The following is a 17,393-nucleotide window of genomic DNA, read 5'->3' as shown; positions in this document are numbered from 1 at the left end:
GAGCGGGAACTGTTATAGCTGCAAAGTGGTTAATTCCAAATTAAAGCCTATGGATATAGAATGGGATGTGATAAAAGCTCCTGTAGGCATTATGTGGAGGTGTCCCAATATTTTGTCAATATAGTGTATGGGGTTTATGGAGCAGTGGTCATATATGCTCATTCATTCAGGGGAACTTTTGGGATCCCTATTCCCCTAATAAGTGGGTGTCTAAGCGGTTGAACTCCTAGCTATCACACATTTATCATCTGTGGATAGGGGATAAATGTTGTTTATGGGACATCCATTTGATAGAAAGACATTTTATTGTTAACAGCAACCAATCACAGCACAGTTTACATTTCATATTATCCTGCTGAAAAATGAAAGCTAAGCTACGATTGGTTAGTATTGGCAACAAAGACAGCTTTTCCTTCAGACATCTCTATACAACCTCACCTTTGAGGAAATTGTATCTATTGGAATTTATTCATAAAATTCATGAAAATTGTTCAACAGATAAAGCTGATTCACATGTAGCATTTTTGATGCGTTTTTTTTTTCCACCCTTTTTTTCATTTAGCATAGAAAATGTAGCGTTTTACAGTACCATCAAAATCAATGGCATTGTTTTTACCCTGTGTTTTTGACCTGTGGGTTTTATTTTTTTATAATATGCAACATGTCAGTTCCCTATGCGTTTTTCGTGCAGTTTTTCCCCCTTAAGATCAAAATGTCACCAAAGAAACATCAAAACGCTCATACTTTACACTGTGGTTCATCATGCAGAAGTAAAAACACACATTAAACATTTACATACCCTAAGAATTTTAAAAAAAATGCCAGGAGGGTACTTGCAGGATCGTACCTTTGCTCTATGGCCACTTTTGAACATATTTTCTGCATAGGTTACCGCTGCATTATGTGCAGAAGAAGTGGTTGCTAGGCGGTTAATGGACTGTCGAATACACGGGTATACCCTATACCTGTGTGGTATCAGTAATACTGGTCATGTTGTGTGTCTGCCTTATAGAGCAGCGTCAGAGCGCACACGGTTCAGGGCCCGGCCAGCAGAGTGATGATGCTGCAGACCCGAACTGTCAATCAAAGAGGAGCGCCTGCCTCCCCCCTCCTCGCCTCCAGCAGTCTGGAAGTGGGCTGGCTGGGGAACAATGTGCGTGTCCTGTGTAAATCTAATTTTTTGTGCTAGCAAAAAAAATAAAATTCATACCACTATCTATATTTTTAAAAAGCTTGCAATTTTCACACTGGCCACTAGGCTCATTACCAGTCCACTACTACCAGTTGTTCCCACGGATTTTAGCAGCAATAGACTGACTCAGACCCTATTTATTTGTAAACAAGGATTATCTGATCATGCTCTGATCTGTAAAGGTCATTGTGGAGGGAAGGGGAGGAGGGGAGCTCTAACATCATCTATTGCGAACGGTAAATCCTATTTTATCTAATGTATATTGGTATATAGGTGCTACCTTAAAGGGAATATATAATCAGAAAATGAGGTTTTTGTGCTAAATGTATTTTTTTAATGTTGACAAGATTTTTTTCCATATTGCAGTCTTATAAAGTCTCTTTTTTATAGGATATAGCACTCAGCCCAATATTATACTATGGGGCAGTGCATATCTGTGGTTATTTTATTTCTTGCTGATTCGGCATAAGAAAATAATCACAACATGCTGCAAGTGACTCTGTAAATCAGATCACACATCGTACAGATCAAACATCGTACTGCACTCAGATGTCATCTGAAAGCAGTCCGATTTACGTGAACAGAGACAATGGAGAAGATGGAGAAATTAAGTTATCCATCTTCTCCATACCTGTGATCCGATTTTCTCATGCAAGAGAATCAGATCACACTAAACTGATAGTACAGTGAGCAGCGTTTGAGCAGAGTGTCAATAGCATAACTCAGACGATTCTCTCGCATGAGAGAATTCACAATCCGTGACCCCAGGCTTAGGCTATGTGCACATGCTGCGGACTACTCTGCAGATTTTTCCGGACTGATTTTGGTAAATCTGCAGGTAATCCACACTGTGGATTTCCTGTGGAATTACCGAGGATTTTCCGCGGATTTCATCTGCGGTTTTACACCTGCGGATTCCATTTATGGAGCAGGTGTAAACCGTTGCGGAATCCACACAAAGAATTGAGATGCTGCGGAATAAACAATGCTACGTTTCCGCGCATTTTTTTCTGCAGCATGTGCACTGCAGATTTTGTGTTCCATAGGTTTACATGGTACTGTAAACTCATGGAAAACTGCTGCAAATCTACAGCAGCCAATCCGCTGCGGAACCGCAGCAAAATCCACAACGTGTGCACATACCCTTAGGCCGGGGTCACACTAGACCGTAATACGGACGAGTGCTATGCGATAAAAAATTGCATAGCACTCGGCCCAATGTTAATCTATGGTGCAGCTCCCATCATCCGATATTTTCTCCACCGTATTCAGGATCCGAGTGAAATCGCAGCATGCTGCGATTGTCAGCGTATCTCGGCCGTGACTCGCCAATGCAAGTCTATGGGTGCGAGAAAAAATTGGATTACACACGGACCATGCGTGTGCATTGCGAGAAATACGCACCGGTGTTAGAGAAAAGCCGGTAATTCAATTGTCGGCTTCTCATTTCTCCTTCCCAAACCCGACATGATATGAGACATGGTTTACATACAGTAAACCATGTCATATCCCCCTTTTTTTTTGCATATTCCACACTACTAATGTTAGTAGTGTGTATGTGCAAAATTTCGGCGCTGTAGCTATTAAATTTAAGGGTTAAATCGCGGAAAAAATTGTCATGGGCTCCCGCACAATTTTCTCCGCCAGAGCGGTAAAGCCAGTGACTGACGGCAGATATTAATAGCCAGGAGAGGGTCCATGGTTATTGTCCCCCCCCGGCTACAAACATCTGCCCCCAGCCACCCCAGAAAAGGCACATCTGGAAGATGCGCCTATTCTGGCACTTGGCCACTCTCTTCCCACTCCCGTGTAGCGGTGGGATATGGGGTAATGAAGGGTTAATGCCACCTTGCTATTGTAAGGTGACATTAAGCCAGATTAATAATGGAGAGGCATCAATTATGTCACCTATCCATTATTAATCCAATTGTCTGAAAGGGTTAAAAAACACACACACACATGATTAAAAAGTATTTTAATGAAATAAACACACCGGTTGTTTTAGTATTTTATTGCTCTCTCAATCCATTTGCAGACCCTCGCTTGGCAAAATAATAAACCCACAATATACATACCTTCTGATGATCCGTCACGTCCCACGAGGTAATCCATCTGAAGGGGTTAAAATATTTTACAGGCAGGATCCCTGCTAATGCAGCTGTGCTCGTGTCTGTAAGCCCCGGCGAATGAAGAAAATGTAGGTCAATGACCTATAGTTACCTTCAGTCGCGGTGATGCGCCCCCTGGTGGATGTCCTCATGAACTGCAGCCTGGGAACTTTTTCCCACGCTCCAGGTCATATGAGTTCATTTTATCAGACTAAAGAAGGAATTGCATGAAGATTTGGCAGTATGGGCAAATTTTTTGGAGAATTACAACGGAAAGTCTATCTGGATAAAACCGGTCGTGAATTCAGATGATTTGGGTTTCATCATTGCCGTGGTGGACGATCGTGGTTTTGGTTTGTTTTTTCAAGGCAGTTGGTTGTTGGCTGAATGGCCTGGTTTCTGGCGGGACCAAGGTTGGCTACAAAATCGGGTTCTTCCTCATTTGTTTCCTATCGTTGTTGCATTGTCGTTATGGGGTGACAGTGTGCAAGACAGGAAGATTCGTTTTCCATGTGGGTCCGATGCGGTTGCCGTGGCGATAAACTCACTGTCGGTCGGCTGATTCACCGGCGGTAGTAAAAATTTTGCAGCGTTAGGTGTTTTTGGGCTTATCTTTGAATTTGTGGATTGTGGCGGAGGTCAGGACGATGGCTTCTAACCCTGTCTCTGTTGCTCTTTCTCACTTGCAGGGAGATCGTTTTCGAGAATTGGTACCTCAGGCGGAGTCAACAGGCCGGGAGTGCCCAGCGGAGTTATGGAAGCTTCCTGGCGGGCAGTAGATTATCTGTTTCAGAATTCTTTATCGGCTAGGTCTTGGAGGCAGTATCAGCAGGCATGGGGTACTTGGGAAGAGTGGGGTGTTTCTTTAGGGGCGGGGCTACAGGATGAGAGCAGATTATTGTTGTTGATCGGGCATGCTAAAGAGTCGGGTTGGTCCGTGTCGAGACTGAACAAGTTGTTGGCGGGCATTACATTTGGTTTCAAGGCTCGGGGCATTAAGGACGTCACAAAGTCTTTTTTGATAGTTCAGACGTTAAAGGGATGGAGAAAAGGTTGGGCGGTGAGCGATAAAAGATGCCCGGTATCATACGAGATATTGCTAATTTTGGGCAATCAGTTAGCTTCTGTCTGTTCATCGCAATGGGAAATAATTATTTTTAAGGCGGCCTTTGCATTAGCGTTCCTTGGAGCCTTTCGGTTAGGGGAGTTGGTCAGCTCCTCTAAAAGATCCAAAGGGGGTTTGTTGAGGGAAGACGTGGACATGTATAATGATAGGTGTTGTGAATTCTGCTCTTGGGTTCCCTCCGGTGGTTGTTGGTGGTAGTGCAGTTGTCCCTGGGTTGCAATCCTGGGCAGGTGTCCCTGCTGATTGCAGCTCTGACTGGGGTATTTAGGTGTGCAGGATTCATTAGCCCTTGCCAGTTGTCCATTGTTCTTGGAGGTTTTGCATCTCTGTCTGGTTCCTCCTGCCCTGCTTCCAAATCAGCAAAGATAAGTGTCTGGTTTTTGTTTCTACAGCACACATGCTGTGTGCTTTACTATTCAGTGCTATTCATTGTTTTTTCTTGTCCAGCTTAGACTGTGTTTGGATATTTCAGTCAAGTTGGATTCTCAGGAGATGCAGATATACCTTCCATGTCTTTAGTTAGATGGTGGAATTTTTGTATTATCTGCTGTGGATATTTTTAGGGTTTTAATACTGACCGCTTAGTATTCTGTCCTATCCTTTCCTATTTAGCTAGCGTGGCCTCTTTTGCTAAATCCTGATTTCTGCCTGCGTGTGTCTTTCCTCTAATACTCACAGTCAATATTTGTGGGGGCTGCCTATTCTTTGGGGTTCTGCTCTGAGGCAAGATAGAATTCCCATTTCCATCTATAGGGGTATTTAGTCCTCCGGCTGTGTCGAGGTGTCTAGGATGTGTTAGGTACACCCCACGGCTACTTCTAGTTGCGGTGTCAGTTTAGGGTTTGCAGTCAGTACAGGTTCCACCTTCTCCTGAGAAAGTCTCATGCGGCTCCAAGGTCACCGGATCATAACAGTACAACTGGCCAACAATGAGTTAAATGCATCTCAGAAGAAGGGAAGAAAGAGCCATTTTTTTTCTGTAGCCTGCTTTGTCTTTTCTTCCCTCTTTTTCTCTGGGTGGCTGAGGAGTCTTGTGCTAGCATGGATGTTCAGGGATTAGCTTCTCGCTTCTCGTGTAGACCAGCTTGCTGCTAGGGTACAGGGTATTTCTGATTATATTGTTCAGACTCCAGTTTTAGAGCCTAAGATTCCTACTCCTGATTTGTTTTTTGGGGACAGGTCCAAATTTTTGAGTTTTAAAAACAACTGTAAACTGTTTTTTGCTCTGAGACCTCGATCCTCTGGTGATTCCATTCAGCAGATTAAAATTGTCATCTCCCTGCTGCGTGGCGATCCTCAGGATTGGGCATTTTCCCTGGAATCGGGGAATCCGGCCTTGCTTAATGTAGATGCCTTTTTTCAGGCTTTAGGATTATTATATGATGAACCAAATTCTGTGGATCAAGCGGAGTAGACCTTGTTGGCCCTGTCTCATGGTCAAGAAGCGGCAGAATTGTATTGTCAGAAATTTAGAAAATGGTCTGTGTTGACTAAATGGAATGATGATGCTTTGGCGGCAATTTTCAGAAAGGGTCTTTCTGAATCCGTTAAAGATGTTATGGTGGGGTTTCCCACGCCTTTCGGTCTGAGTGATTCTATGTCTCTGGCCATTCAGATTGATCGGCGCTTGCGGGAGCGCAGAACTGTGCGCGCTGTGGCGTTGTCCTCAGAGCAGCTGCCTGAGCCAATGCAGTGTGATAGGATTCTGTTTAGAACGGAACAACGGGGATTCAGACGTCAGAATAGGTTGTGTTTTTATTGTGGCGATGCTTCTCATGTCATTTCAGTCTGCCCTAAGCGTACAAAGAGGATCGCTAGTTCATTTACCATCAGTACTGTACAACCTAAATTTTTATTATCTGTGTCCTTGATCTGCTCATTGTCATCATTTTCTGTCATGGCGTTTGTGGATTCAGGCGCCGCCTGGAACTTAATGGACTTTGAGTTTGCCAGGCGTTGTGGTTTTCCCTTGCAGTCTTTGCAGAACCCTATTCCTTTAAGGGGCATTGATGCTACACCTTTGGCTAAAAATAAGCCCCAGTTCTGGACACAGGTGGCCATGTGCATGGCGCCAGCCCATCAGGAAGATTGTCGATTTCTGGTGTTGCATAATTTACATGATGCTATCGTGCTGGGTTTTCCGTGGTTGCAGGTACATAATCCTGTGTTGGATTGGAAGTCTATGTCTGTGACTAGTTGGGGATGTCAGAGGGTTCATAATGACGTTCCTTTGATGTCAATCTCCTCTTCTTCCTCTTCTGAAATTCCAGAGTTTTTGTCTGATTTTCACGATGTATTCGATGAGCCCAAGTCCAGTTCCCTTCCACCGCATAGGGACTGTGATTGTGCGATTGACTTGATTCCAGGCTGTAAGTTTCCTAAGGGCCGACTTTTCAACCTGTCTGTGCCTGAACATACCGCCATGAGGAGTTATGTTAAGGAGTCTTTGGAGAAAGGACATATTCGGCCATCTTCTTCACCATTGGGAGCGGGATTTTTTTTTTGTTGCTAAGAAGGATGGCTCCTTGAGACCCTGTATTGATTATCGCCTCCTGAATAAGATCACGGTCAAGTTTCAATACCCTTTACCTCTGCTTTCCGATTTGTTTGCTAGGATTAAGGGGGCTAGTTGGTTTACTAAGATTGACCTTCGGGGGGCATATAATCTTGTTCGTATTAAGCAGGGTGATGAATGGAAAACTGCGTTTAATACGCCCGAAGGCCATTTTGAATACCTTGTGATGCCATTCGGGCTCTCTAATGCTCCATCTGTTTTTCAGTCCTTCATGCACGATATCGTCCGGACTTATCTTGATAAATTCATGATTGTATATTTGGATGACATTTTAATTTTTTCCGATGATTGGGAGTCTCATGTGGAACAAGTCAGGATGGTATTTCAGATCCTTCGTGATAATGCTTTGTTTGTGAAGGGGTCTAAGTGTCTCTTTGGAGTGCAGAAGGTTTCTTTTTTGGGCTCCATTTTTTCTCCCTCATTTATAGAGATGGATCCGGTTAAGGTTCAGGCCATTCATGATTGGATTCGACCCACATCTGTGAAGAGCCTTCAGAAATTTTTGGGCTTTGCTAATTTTTATCGCCGTTTCATTGCTAACTTCTCCAGTGTGGTTAAACCCTTGACCGATTTGACGAAGAAAGGCGCTGATGTGACGAATTGGTCCTCTGCGGCTGTCTCTGCCTTTCAGGAGCTTAAACACCGATTTACTTCTGCCCCGGTGTTGCGTCAACCGGATGTTTCTCTTCCGTTTCAGGTTGAGGTTGACGCTTCTGAGATTGGGGCAGGGGCCGTTTTGTCTCAGAGGGATCCTGTTGGTTCCTTGATGAAACCGTGTGCCTTCTTTTCCCGTAAGTTTTCGCCCGCTGAACGCAATTATGATGTCGGCAATCGGGAGCTGTTGGCTATGAAGTGGACGTTTGAGGAGTGGCGACATTGGCTCGAGGGAGCTAAGCGCCGTATTGTGGTCGATCATAAAAATCTGATTTACCTCGAGTCTGCCAGACGGCTGAATCCTAGACAGGCTCGATGGTCCTTGTTTTTTTCCCGTTTTGATTTCGTGGTCTCGTATCTTCCGGGTTCTAAGAATATTAAGGCTGATGCCCTCTCTAGGAGTTTTTTGCCTGATTCTCCTGATGTCCTTGAACCGGTCGGCATTCTGAAAGAAGGGGTGGTCCTTTCTGCCATTTCCCCTGATTTACGACGGGTTCTTCAGGAATTTCAGGCTGACAAACCTGACCGCTGTCCAGTGGGGAAACTGTTTGTTCCTGATAGATGGACTAGTAGAGTGATTTCTGAGGTTCATTGTTCTGTGTTGGCTGGCCATCCTGGTATTTTTGGTACCAGAGATTTGGTTGGTAGGTCCTTTTGGTGGCCTTCTTTGTCACGGGATGTGCGTTCTTTTGTGCAGTCCTGTGGGACTTGTGCGCGGGCCAAGCCTTGTTGTTCCCGTGCTAGTGGGTTGCTTTTGCCTTTGCCGGTCCCTGAGAGGCCCTGGACGCATATTTCTATGGATTTTATTTCTGAACTTCCGGTTTCCCAGAGGATGTCGGTTATCTGGGTTGTTTGTGACCGGTTCTCTAAGATGGTCCATTTGGTGCCTTTGCCTAAATTGCCTTCCTCTTCTGATTTGGTTCCGTTGTTTTTTCAGCATGTGGTTAGTTTGCATGGTATTCCGGAGAATATTGTGTCCGACAGAGGTTCCCAGTTTGTTTCTAGGTTTTGGCGGGCCTTTTGTGCTAGGCTGGGCATTGATTTGTCTTTTTCTTCCGCATTTCATCCTCAGACAAATGGCCAAACCGAGCGAACTAATCAGACTATGGAAACTTATTTGAGATGCTTTGTGTCTGCTGATCAGGATGATTGGGTGGCTTTCTTGCCATTGGCCGAGTTTGCCCTTAATAATCGGGCTAGTTCGGCTACCTTGGTTTCGCCCTTCTTTTGTAATTTTGGTTTTCATCCTCGTTTTTCTTCGGGGCAGGTTGAGCCTTCTGACTGTCCTGGTGTGGATTCTGTGGTTGACAGGTTGCAGCAGATTTGGGCTCATGTGGTGGACAATTTGATGTCGTCTCAGGAGGAGGCTCAACGTTTTGCTAACCGTCGTCGGTGTGTTGGTTCCCGACTTTGGGTTGGGGATCTGGTCTGGTTGTCTTCCCGTCATGTTCCTATGAAGGTTTCTTCCCCTAAGTTTAAGCCTCGGTTTATTGGTCCTTATAGGATTTCTGAGATTATTAATCCGGTGTCTTTTCGATTGGCCCTTCCGGCCTCTTTTGCTATCCATAATGTCTTCCATAGATCTTTATTGTGGAAATATGTGGTGCCCGTTGTTCCCTCTGTTGATCCTCCGGCCCCTGTGTTGGTTGATGGGGAGTTGGAGTATGTGGTTGAGAAGATTTTGGATTCTCGCTTTTCGAGGCGGAGGCTTCAGTACCTTGTCAAATGGAAGGGTTATGGCCAGGAGGATAATTCTTGGGTTTTTGCCTCTGATGTCCATGATGCGGATTTGGTCCGTGCCTTTCATCTGGCTCGTCCTGATCGGCCTGGGGGCTCTGGTGAGGGTTCGGTGACCCCTCCTCAAGGGGGGGGGTACTGTTGTGAATTCTGCTCTTGGGTTCCCTCCGGTGGTAGTAGGTGGTAGTGCAGTTGTCCCTGGGTTGCAATCCTGGGCAGGTGTCCCTGCTGATTGCAGCTCTGACTGGGGTATTTAGGTGTGCAGGATTCATTAGCCCTTGCCAGTTGTCCATTGTTCTTGGAGGTTTTGCATCTCTGTCTGGTTCCTCCTGCCCTGCTTCCAAATCAGCAAAGATAAGTGTCTGGTTTTTGTTTCTACAGCACACATGCTGTGTGCTTTACTATTCAGTGCTATTCATTGTTTTTTCTTGTCCAGCTTAGACTGTGTTTGGATATTTCAGTCAAGTCGGATTCTCAGGAGATGCAGATATACCTTCCATGTCTTTAGTTAGATGATGGAATTTTTGTATTATCTGCTGTGGATATTTTTAGGGTTTTAATACTGACCGCTTAGTATTCTGTCCTATCCTTTCCTATTTAGCTAGCGTGGCCTCTTTTGCTAAATCCTGATTTCTGCCTGCGTGTGTCTTTCCTCTAATACTCACAGTCAATATTTGTGGGGGGCTGCCTATTCTTTGGGGTTCTGCTCTGAGGCAAGATAGAATTCCCATTTCCATCTATAGGGGTATTTAGTCCTTCGGCTGTGTCGAGGTGTCTAGGATGTGTTAGGTACACCCCACGGCTACTTCTAGTTGCGGTGTCAGTTTTGGGTTTGCGGTCAGTACAGGTTCCACCTTCTCCTGAGAAAGTCTCATGCGGCTCCAAGGTCACCGGATCATAACAGTACAACTGGGGGAATTTCACCGGGGGATTACAGTGGGCACTCATTTAGGATCGGCGTAGCGACAGAAGCTGCCAGGAGGGGCCTGGGCGAGGAGGTGGTTAAAAAGATCGGGCGGTGTGAGTCGAAGAGATTCATTTCCTATATCCGCCCGGACTTGGTCTAATGGTTTAATAGTTGAGTTGTTTTTTTCTTATTGTTATCTATTTCATGCTGCGAGCACCGGCTGGTGTGGATCATGGGCCACTCTTTCGTTTTTTGGGCAGCTTTGCGGGCCGCAATTCGGCCGGACAGGCGGCAACTGGGGTTCTCAAGAGAGACAGAGATTCTGCGGTGGATCGGGAAGCGCGGAATGATATGGAGCCAGTTTTTGCCGGAGTTCCACCAGTTTGTTCGTTTGGATCGAGCTCCGGATGTGGTAGTAATTCATTTGGGCGGGAATGACTTGGGCAAGAGGCCCTGTAGGGAATTGATAAAGGACATAAAGTTCGACATTTTAAGACTTTGGGCAGCGTTTCCGAAGTTGTTAGTTGTCTGGTCGGATATTATCCCAAGGAAGGTGTGGCGCGGTGCTCGCTCAATTGAGAGGATAAATAAGGCCAGAATAAAAGTAAATAGGGCGGTATCTCGGTTCATGGCGCGGAATGGGGCGTTGGTAGTACGTCATGTAAATTTGGAATCCGGAAAGGGCGAATATTGGAGGGCAGATGGCGTGCATTTAAATGCAATCGGGGTCGACATGTGGTGTCTCGCTGTTCAGGAAGGAATTGAGACGGGTTTGAAGGTGTGGAGGGACACAAATGTTTGAGGTGTCAAAACATTTATGTTGGTGGCGGGAGAGGGAGGTCCTCGAAGTTGGTGGAAAGAGGGGAATGGCGGATTGTAGGGGGGGGACCTCTAGTGGTCCTGGACTCCCCCGGAGTGGATTGCGAGTGGTTGTGGTAGATCAGCCCGTGGAGGGGCTGATTAAAGGATTTGGTAAATGGTTGGTTTGGCCGGGTTGGTCATTACCTGCCTCCGAGCTGGTGCTTAGCGGCTGGAGGCAAGACTAAGCCTGGAGGCCAAGGTACACAATTTGAATTTATGCAAGGTTACTTTTTAGGCTTCGAGGACCACCACTCCCTGGGGGGGATATTGTTTACATGTTGTATTGTATGTTTAATAAAAGGCTGCTGTGGCCATTTAATCCAAATCTGGTGTAATGTCATTATTCAGGAGGGGACCTTATGATTAGGCAGTTTACGATAGATCGGTTTCAGTAAGTAATTAAGGTTAGGCAATTTAAGTCAGTAAAGGCGGTCATGAGTCACGTGTACCCCTTACGTCATGGAAATGTAGTTCTTTACAGAAAAGTCATGCATTCACTGAGCACTCGCCCCCTGTACCTGTGTGGCGCCCACCGCAGACCCGGAGCTGAACACGGCCTATCTTCACAGAGCCAAATGGCTGCAATATTGTCAGCAATGATTGATCAACCATGTTGCATTTAACGGATGGGGAAGGTTTCTATTGCTAGGAGAAGCGAGTCAAAATAGTAGATTATCCCCAAAGCAGGAGGCGACCACAATCTGCAAGCCGCATTCATAGATAACAGAAATAGTCTGAGATTCCGAGATGAATATTAGATGGATTTAACATATCAAGTGGTGAAACCCAACATGTGACCTGCGATATGGGGCAATGGAGCAATAATAATATGTATGATACCATATTATCACACCCGGATATTTGACTCTATAGGAGTCAAATTACCCCTCCCTTGCCCAAAGGGGGCAAATGTCAGTCCAGAATACAAAGGTCTGTGGGATTTGTGCCCTCCATTGCTACGTGTTCAGCGGATACCTCCATATAAAGGAGATTTGTGTTATCAGGGCTGTGTAGGATTAAGAACTGAGGCGACATAAAAAGAGTGAGCCCATCGCCATCTCTGGGACGCTCCCGGCTCACGCTGCCAATTAACTTCATATCCACCAGAAAAGGGTCTCACATAGGCCAAGAAAATGAGATGAAAAGTGAAGCGAAGCGATGCTGGAAATGACGGGGAAAGAGGTTTCTGGAAGATGAGAGCAGCAGGGAGAATGAGACGTAGCGTGGAGAATATAGGAAATTACAGAGAGGACCTGATAGTGAGGGGGAAGCTGCCGCGCTGAGGGTGAGAGGGGGCGAGAGATTATGACGGTGCAGCCATGTGTTGTGCACAGATTATATAGCAGCACCAGACCACAACCTGACCGCGGACAATTCAATTCCAGACATTTAAACGACATTATTGTATTCTTCAGCTTTCTAGCAATATTTATGCTTCCTTCCTTTTTAAGATCTCTGCTTGCTGTCAGAAAAGAACAAACACACATATTTCTTGCAGCTGGCTGTCTAGCCAATCCAACACTCAGAGAAACCATTTGAAGCTTCTGGTCTCCAATGAAAAATGTATAGCCAGTGCCCCACCTACCATATTACTATTGCAGCAGAGGGTATTTTGGGACACCTTAGACACAATGGGGTTGGTGTGACTTTGCACCCTTATAGCTACAGGTGCTTCTCACAAAATTAGAATATTATCAAAAAGTACATTTTTTTCAGTTCTTCAATACAAAAAGTGAAACTCATACATTATATAGAGTCATTACAAACAGAGTGATCTATTTTAAGTGTTTATTTCTGTTAATATTGATGATTCTGGCTTACAGCCAATGAAAACCCAAAAGTCATTATCTCAGTAAATTAGAATAATTAACAAAAACACCTGCAAAGCCATCCTAAGCATTTAAAAAGGTCCCTTAGTCTGTTTCAGTAGCTCCACAATCATAGGGAAGACTGCTGACTTGACAGATGCCCAGATGGCAGTCATTGACACACTCCACAAGGAGGGTAAGCCACAAAAGGTCATTGTTAAAGAAGCTGGCTGCTCACAGAGTGCTGTACCCAAGCATATTAATGGAGGGTTGAGTGGAAGGAAAAAGTGTGGTAGAAAAAGGTGCACAAGCAACCTGGGATAACCGCAGCCTTGAAAGGATTGTTAAGAAAAGGCCATTCAAAAATTTTGGGGAGATTTACAAGAAGTGGACTGCTGCTGGAGTAATTGCTTCAAGAGCCACCACACACAGATGTATCCAGGACATGGGCTACAGGTGTCGCATTCCTTGTGTCAAGCCACTCATGACCAATAGACAACGCCAGAAGCGTCTTACCTGGGCCAAGGAGAAAAAGAGCTGGACTGTTCCTCTGGAGGAAAAGTGGAGAGGCCACAATCCAAGCTGCTTGAGATCTAGTGTGAAGTTTCCACAATCAGTGATGGTTTGGGGAGCCATGTCATCTGCTGATATAGGTCCACTGTGTTTTATCAAGACCAAAGTCAACGCAGCTATCTACCAGGAAATTTTAGAGCACTTCATGCTTCCCTCTGCCGACAAACTTTTTGGAGATGGTAATTTCATTCTTCAACTGGACTTGGCACCTCTCCACAATGTCAAAAGTACCAATACCTGGTTTAATAACAACAGTATCACTGTGCTTGATTGGCCAGCAAACTCGCTTGACCTTAACCCCATAGAGAATCTATGGGGTATTTTCAAGAGGAAGATGAGAGACACCAGACCCAACAATGCAGACGAGTTGAAGGCTGCTATCAAAGCAACCTGGGCTTCCATAACACCTCAGCAGCGCCACAGGCTGATCGCCTCCATGCCACACCGCATTGATGCAGTAATTAATGCAAAAGGAGCCCCGACCAAGTATTGAGTGCATTTACTGAACACACATTTTAGTAGGCCAACATTTCGGATTTTAAAATCATTTTTCAAGCTGTTGTTATAAAGTATTCTATTTCACTGAGATAATGACTTTTGGGTTTTCATTGGCTGTAAGCCATAATCATCAACATTAGCGAAATAAACACTTGAAATACAGTAGATCACTCTATTTGAAAAGACTCTATATAATATATGAGTTTCACTTTTTGTAATGAAGAACTGAAATAAATTAACTTTTTGATGATATTCTAATTTTGTTAGAAGCACTTGTATATCCCTGTCTATGCTATTCCACTGGATGGTGCAGCAGAGGACAATGTAACAGTGGTAAACCCAAAAATGCTCTCACCCACACTTACACATCATAAAAAAATCAGTAATGTGAGCAGGACCAGGTTTTGAATAGTTTGAGCTTCTGAATGTAAATTGAAGCATTTCCAAACATTGAAAGCAAGCAGAAATCTTGAAAATGGTAAAAAAAATGAAACACAATGGGGCTGATTCATCAAACAGCTTGCAGCAGAAATCTGGTGTAAAATTGACGTGTTGCAAATATTTGCATAACTCGTAACTGAGCATAAATGTGATGACTTTTTGAAAAACCTAAAAAGTTTACCAGGAGAACTGTATCTGAGTGTGACCCGACCAGTTCATCATAACTTGTGCCGCAAAAGTGGTATATAATATTGGAGAACTGGAGAACATGCCTGTTCTCTAGATAGGTCATAAATATTATTCATCTGCCAACCCCTTCATGTCGTCTAGTTGTTCAAGAAACAAATCATCCAATCATTACGTGGAATTGCTATTACCTGGTCCACAGGGTCAACTGGATATTCTCAGCAATTGTATATATCCTGGAGCTCCCTAAAATGAAAGCATCTAGGGAGACGCCACTGATTGAAGAGTAATGCTTCTCATCCAAACCAAAAGACGCCATCATATTGTAACCTAATGGAAGAAAAGGTGGGAAGATCAGTTCTCTGTATCCAAATATATTATTCCATTATATATTAAATAAATACATAAAAAAGTCTACACACCCCTGTTAAAATGCCGGGATTTTGTCATGTAAACAAATCATACAGAGAAGAATGATCACTGAACGTTTTCCACCTTTTAATGTCACCAATAAGCTTTATAAGTCCATTGAGAAACAACATGAAATTTTTGGGAGGGGGGAAATAGAAATAAAACTAATATAATGTGGATGCATAACTGAGAACACCCTCCTAAAATTGGGGCTGTGGTTGTGTTCAGAAATGGCCAGTCACATTATGCTCATGTTACATAGTAGTCAGTATACTTCTGCCATCATTTACAATGATTTGAACTCCAAATACAGTTTAGCTGTTCTAGTAGGATTTTCCAGACATTTTCTTTGTTGCATTTTACAGCAAAAGCTGAGGTCCGTAAACAGCTCAAAACACAGCAAAGGAATATCATTGTTATCAGTCAGACATTATATAAACCAAGGAACACTATGAACATAGTCATGAAGAAGAGGCATACATTTTTGCACATTCACAATTATAATTGACATTACCTAGAACTGGATGTCCTTCATAAATAGATGAAAAGTCATTACAAATTGGTCTGGAAGGCTGCCAAGAGACCTACAGCAACATTAAAGGAGCTGCAGGAATTTCTGACAAGTGCTGCATGTGGCAATCTCCCATAATCTTAATATACCTAACCTATGAGGTAAGGTGGAAAGATGGAAGTCTTTTCTTACTAAAAAAAATCCAAGTCCTGCTATGTTTTGCCAAAAACTATATTAAGCCTGGCAAAACCATGTATGATAACCTTTTATGGTTTGATGAAACAAAGTTTGAACTTTTTGGCAATAATTCCAAAAGGTACAAATCCAACACTGTGCATTACCTAAAAAACATCATACACACAGTGAACCATGGTGGAGGCAGTGTTATGGCTTAAAGCTGTTTTTTGGTAGCTGGGAGTTTGGTTTTAGTCAAGGTGGAGGGAACTATGTGCAGTTTCAAATATCAGTCAATTTTGCAGCAAAACCTTCAGGCCTTTACTAAAAAGCTGAAGGTGAAGAGGAATTTCACTTTGAAGCACAACAATGGCCCCAAGCATAGAAGAAGATCACAATTTTGAATGGCCCAGCCAGAGCCTAGAAGTAAATTCAACTGGAAAATCTGTGGGTGACCTGAAGAGGGCGCTGTACACAGGGGATGCCCTCTCAATCTCACAGATGTGGATCTACTGCAAGGAAGAGCGGGCAAATATTGCCATCTTTAGACTGATTGCTGTCTGAAATTCAAAGGTTACTTCTACAAAGTATTACTTAACGGTGTGCATATTTATGCAACCACATTAATTTTAGATCTTTATTTTTTTTTCCACCCAAAAAGATTTCAGATCATTTTTCAATTGAATTATACAGATTATGGGTGACATTAAAAGTGGAAAAAGTTCTGAAATGGTTCTTTGTGCTAGGAGTGTATTTGTCATCAGACAGGTTTTGGGAAGGCTGTATCCTTATGGTTCTTGATTTTTTTTTTTTCACATGGCAAAAACCTGGCAATTTAACAGAGGTGTGTAGACTTTTTTTATACCCACACAGTCAGTCACTTATATCCAAATATATTATTGTCTGGGGTGATTGCTGCCTCTGAATACCCTAAATCTACGTCCCTACCTATATGTCACATATGATCTGATGAAGTCGCATAAGACAGAACTCCACAAACATTTCGAGCTTGATAGGCATGAAAGAAAAAAAAAATGACAATAGAGCTTAAAAATGTGTAAGCTTTTAAAATATGTTGTGCTTAAAGACAATCATGTCCCCAAACGCTATTAACCTAAAAATATGGGAATAAACTGAATAATAATAATGTTCTAAAGCCATGCAGCCACCGTACTGACATTCCGGTTATTGGGAGGAAATTAACTTTATTCCTCCCTGCAGCCTCCGGCTTTCAGTCATAAATGCACAAAAGGCACAACTTTAGTCACCGCTCAATACATAGTGAGCGGCGGCTGTAACCATGTCCCCGACACTGATTGACAGCCGGTTTAGCAGAGCATCAGGGGCTTGATGAGAGAGCTTTACTGTTATGGAGGGCCGAACCAACAGGCCAAACTTCAAAAGGTTATCCAGGACTTTGTTTTTTTCCCTATGGGACTAAGAATTTACCAGCATGTAGTTGCTATCTACCTCCTTGCTCTACACTGTGACTATCTCTCCTGCCAGTGATTCTCCTGCTTCCTTTGACCTCATGTTGATACCTCAAGTCTTCCTCTACTGCTCTGCCCCTGTTGATGGGGCATCACTGTCAACATCATCACGATTGACTGTGGGCTCCCCACAGTTAGTCA

The 17,393-nt window shown here is 43.8% G+C and overlaps 1 protein-coding gene across 2 annotated transcripts in view; it reads right to left on the bottom strand.

Moving 5' to 3' along the window:
* The window catches only part of COL20A1 (collagen type XX alpha 1 chain), a 222,022-nt gene that overhangs the window by 63,177 nt on the left and 141,452 nt on the right, over nucleotides 1-17,393 (bottom strand). For both annotated transcript variants that reach the window (XM_077252937.1, XM_077252938.1), the window contains exon 21: nucleotides 14,858-14,996. In XM_077252937.1, coding sequence (XP_077109052.1) covers nucleotides 14,858-14,996 — 139 coding nt within the window. The remainder of the gene's footprint in view (nucleotides 1-14,857; nucleotides 14,997-17,393) is intronic.

Source organism: Ranitomeya variabilis, chromosome 4 (genome assembly GCF_051348905.1).
Source record: "Ranitomeya variabilis isolate aRanVar5 chromosome 4, aRanVar5.hap1, whole genome shotgun sequence".
Taxonomy (NCBI): domain Eukaryota; kingdom Metazoa; phylum Chordata; class Amphibia; order Anura; family Dendrobatidae; genus Ranitomeya; species Ranitomeya variabilis.
Note: the sequence above shows the minus strand (reverse complement) of the source record. Positions and strands in the feature narration are given on the sequence as shown.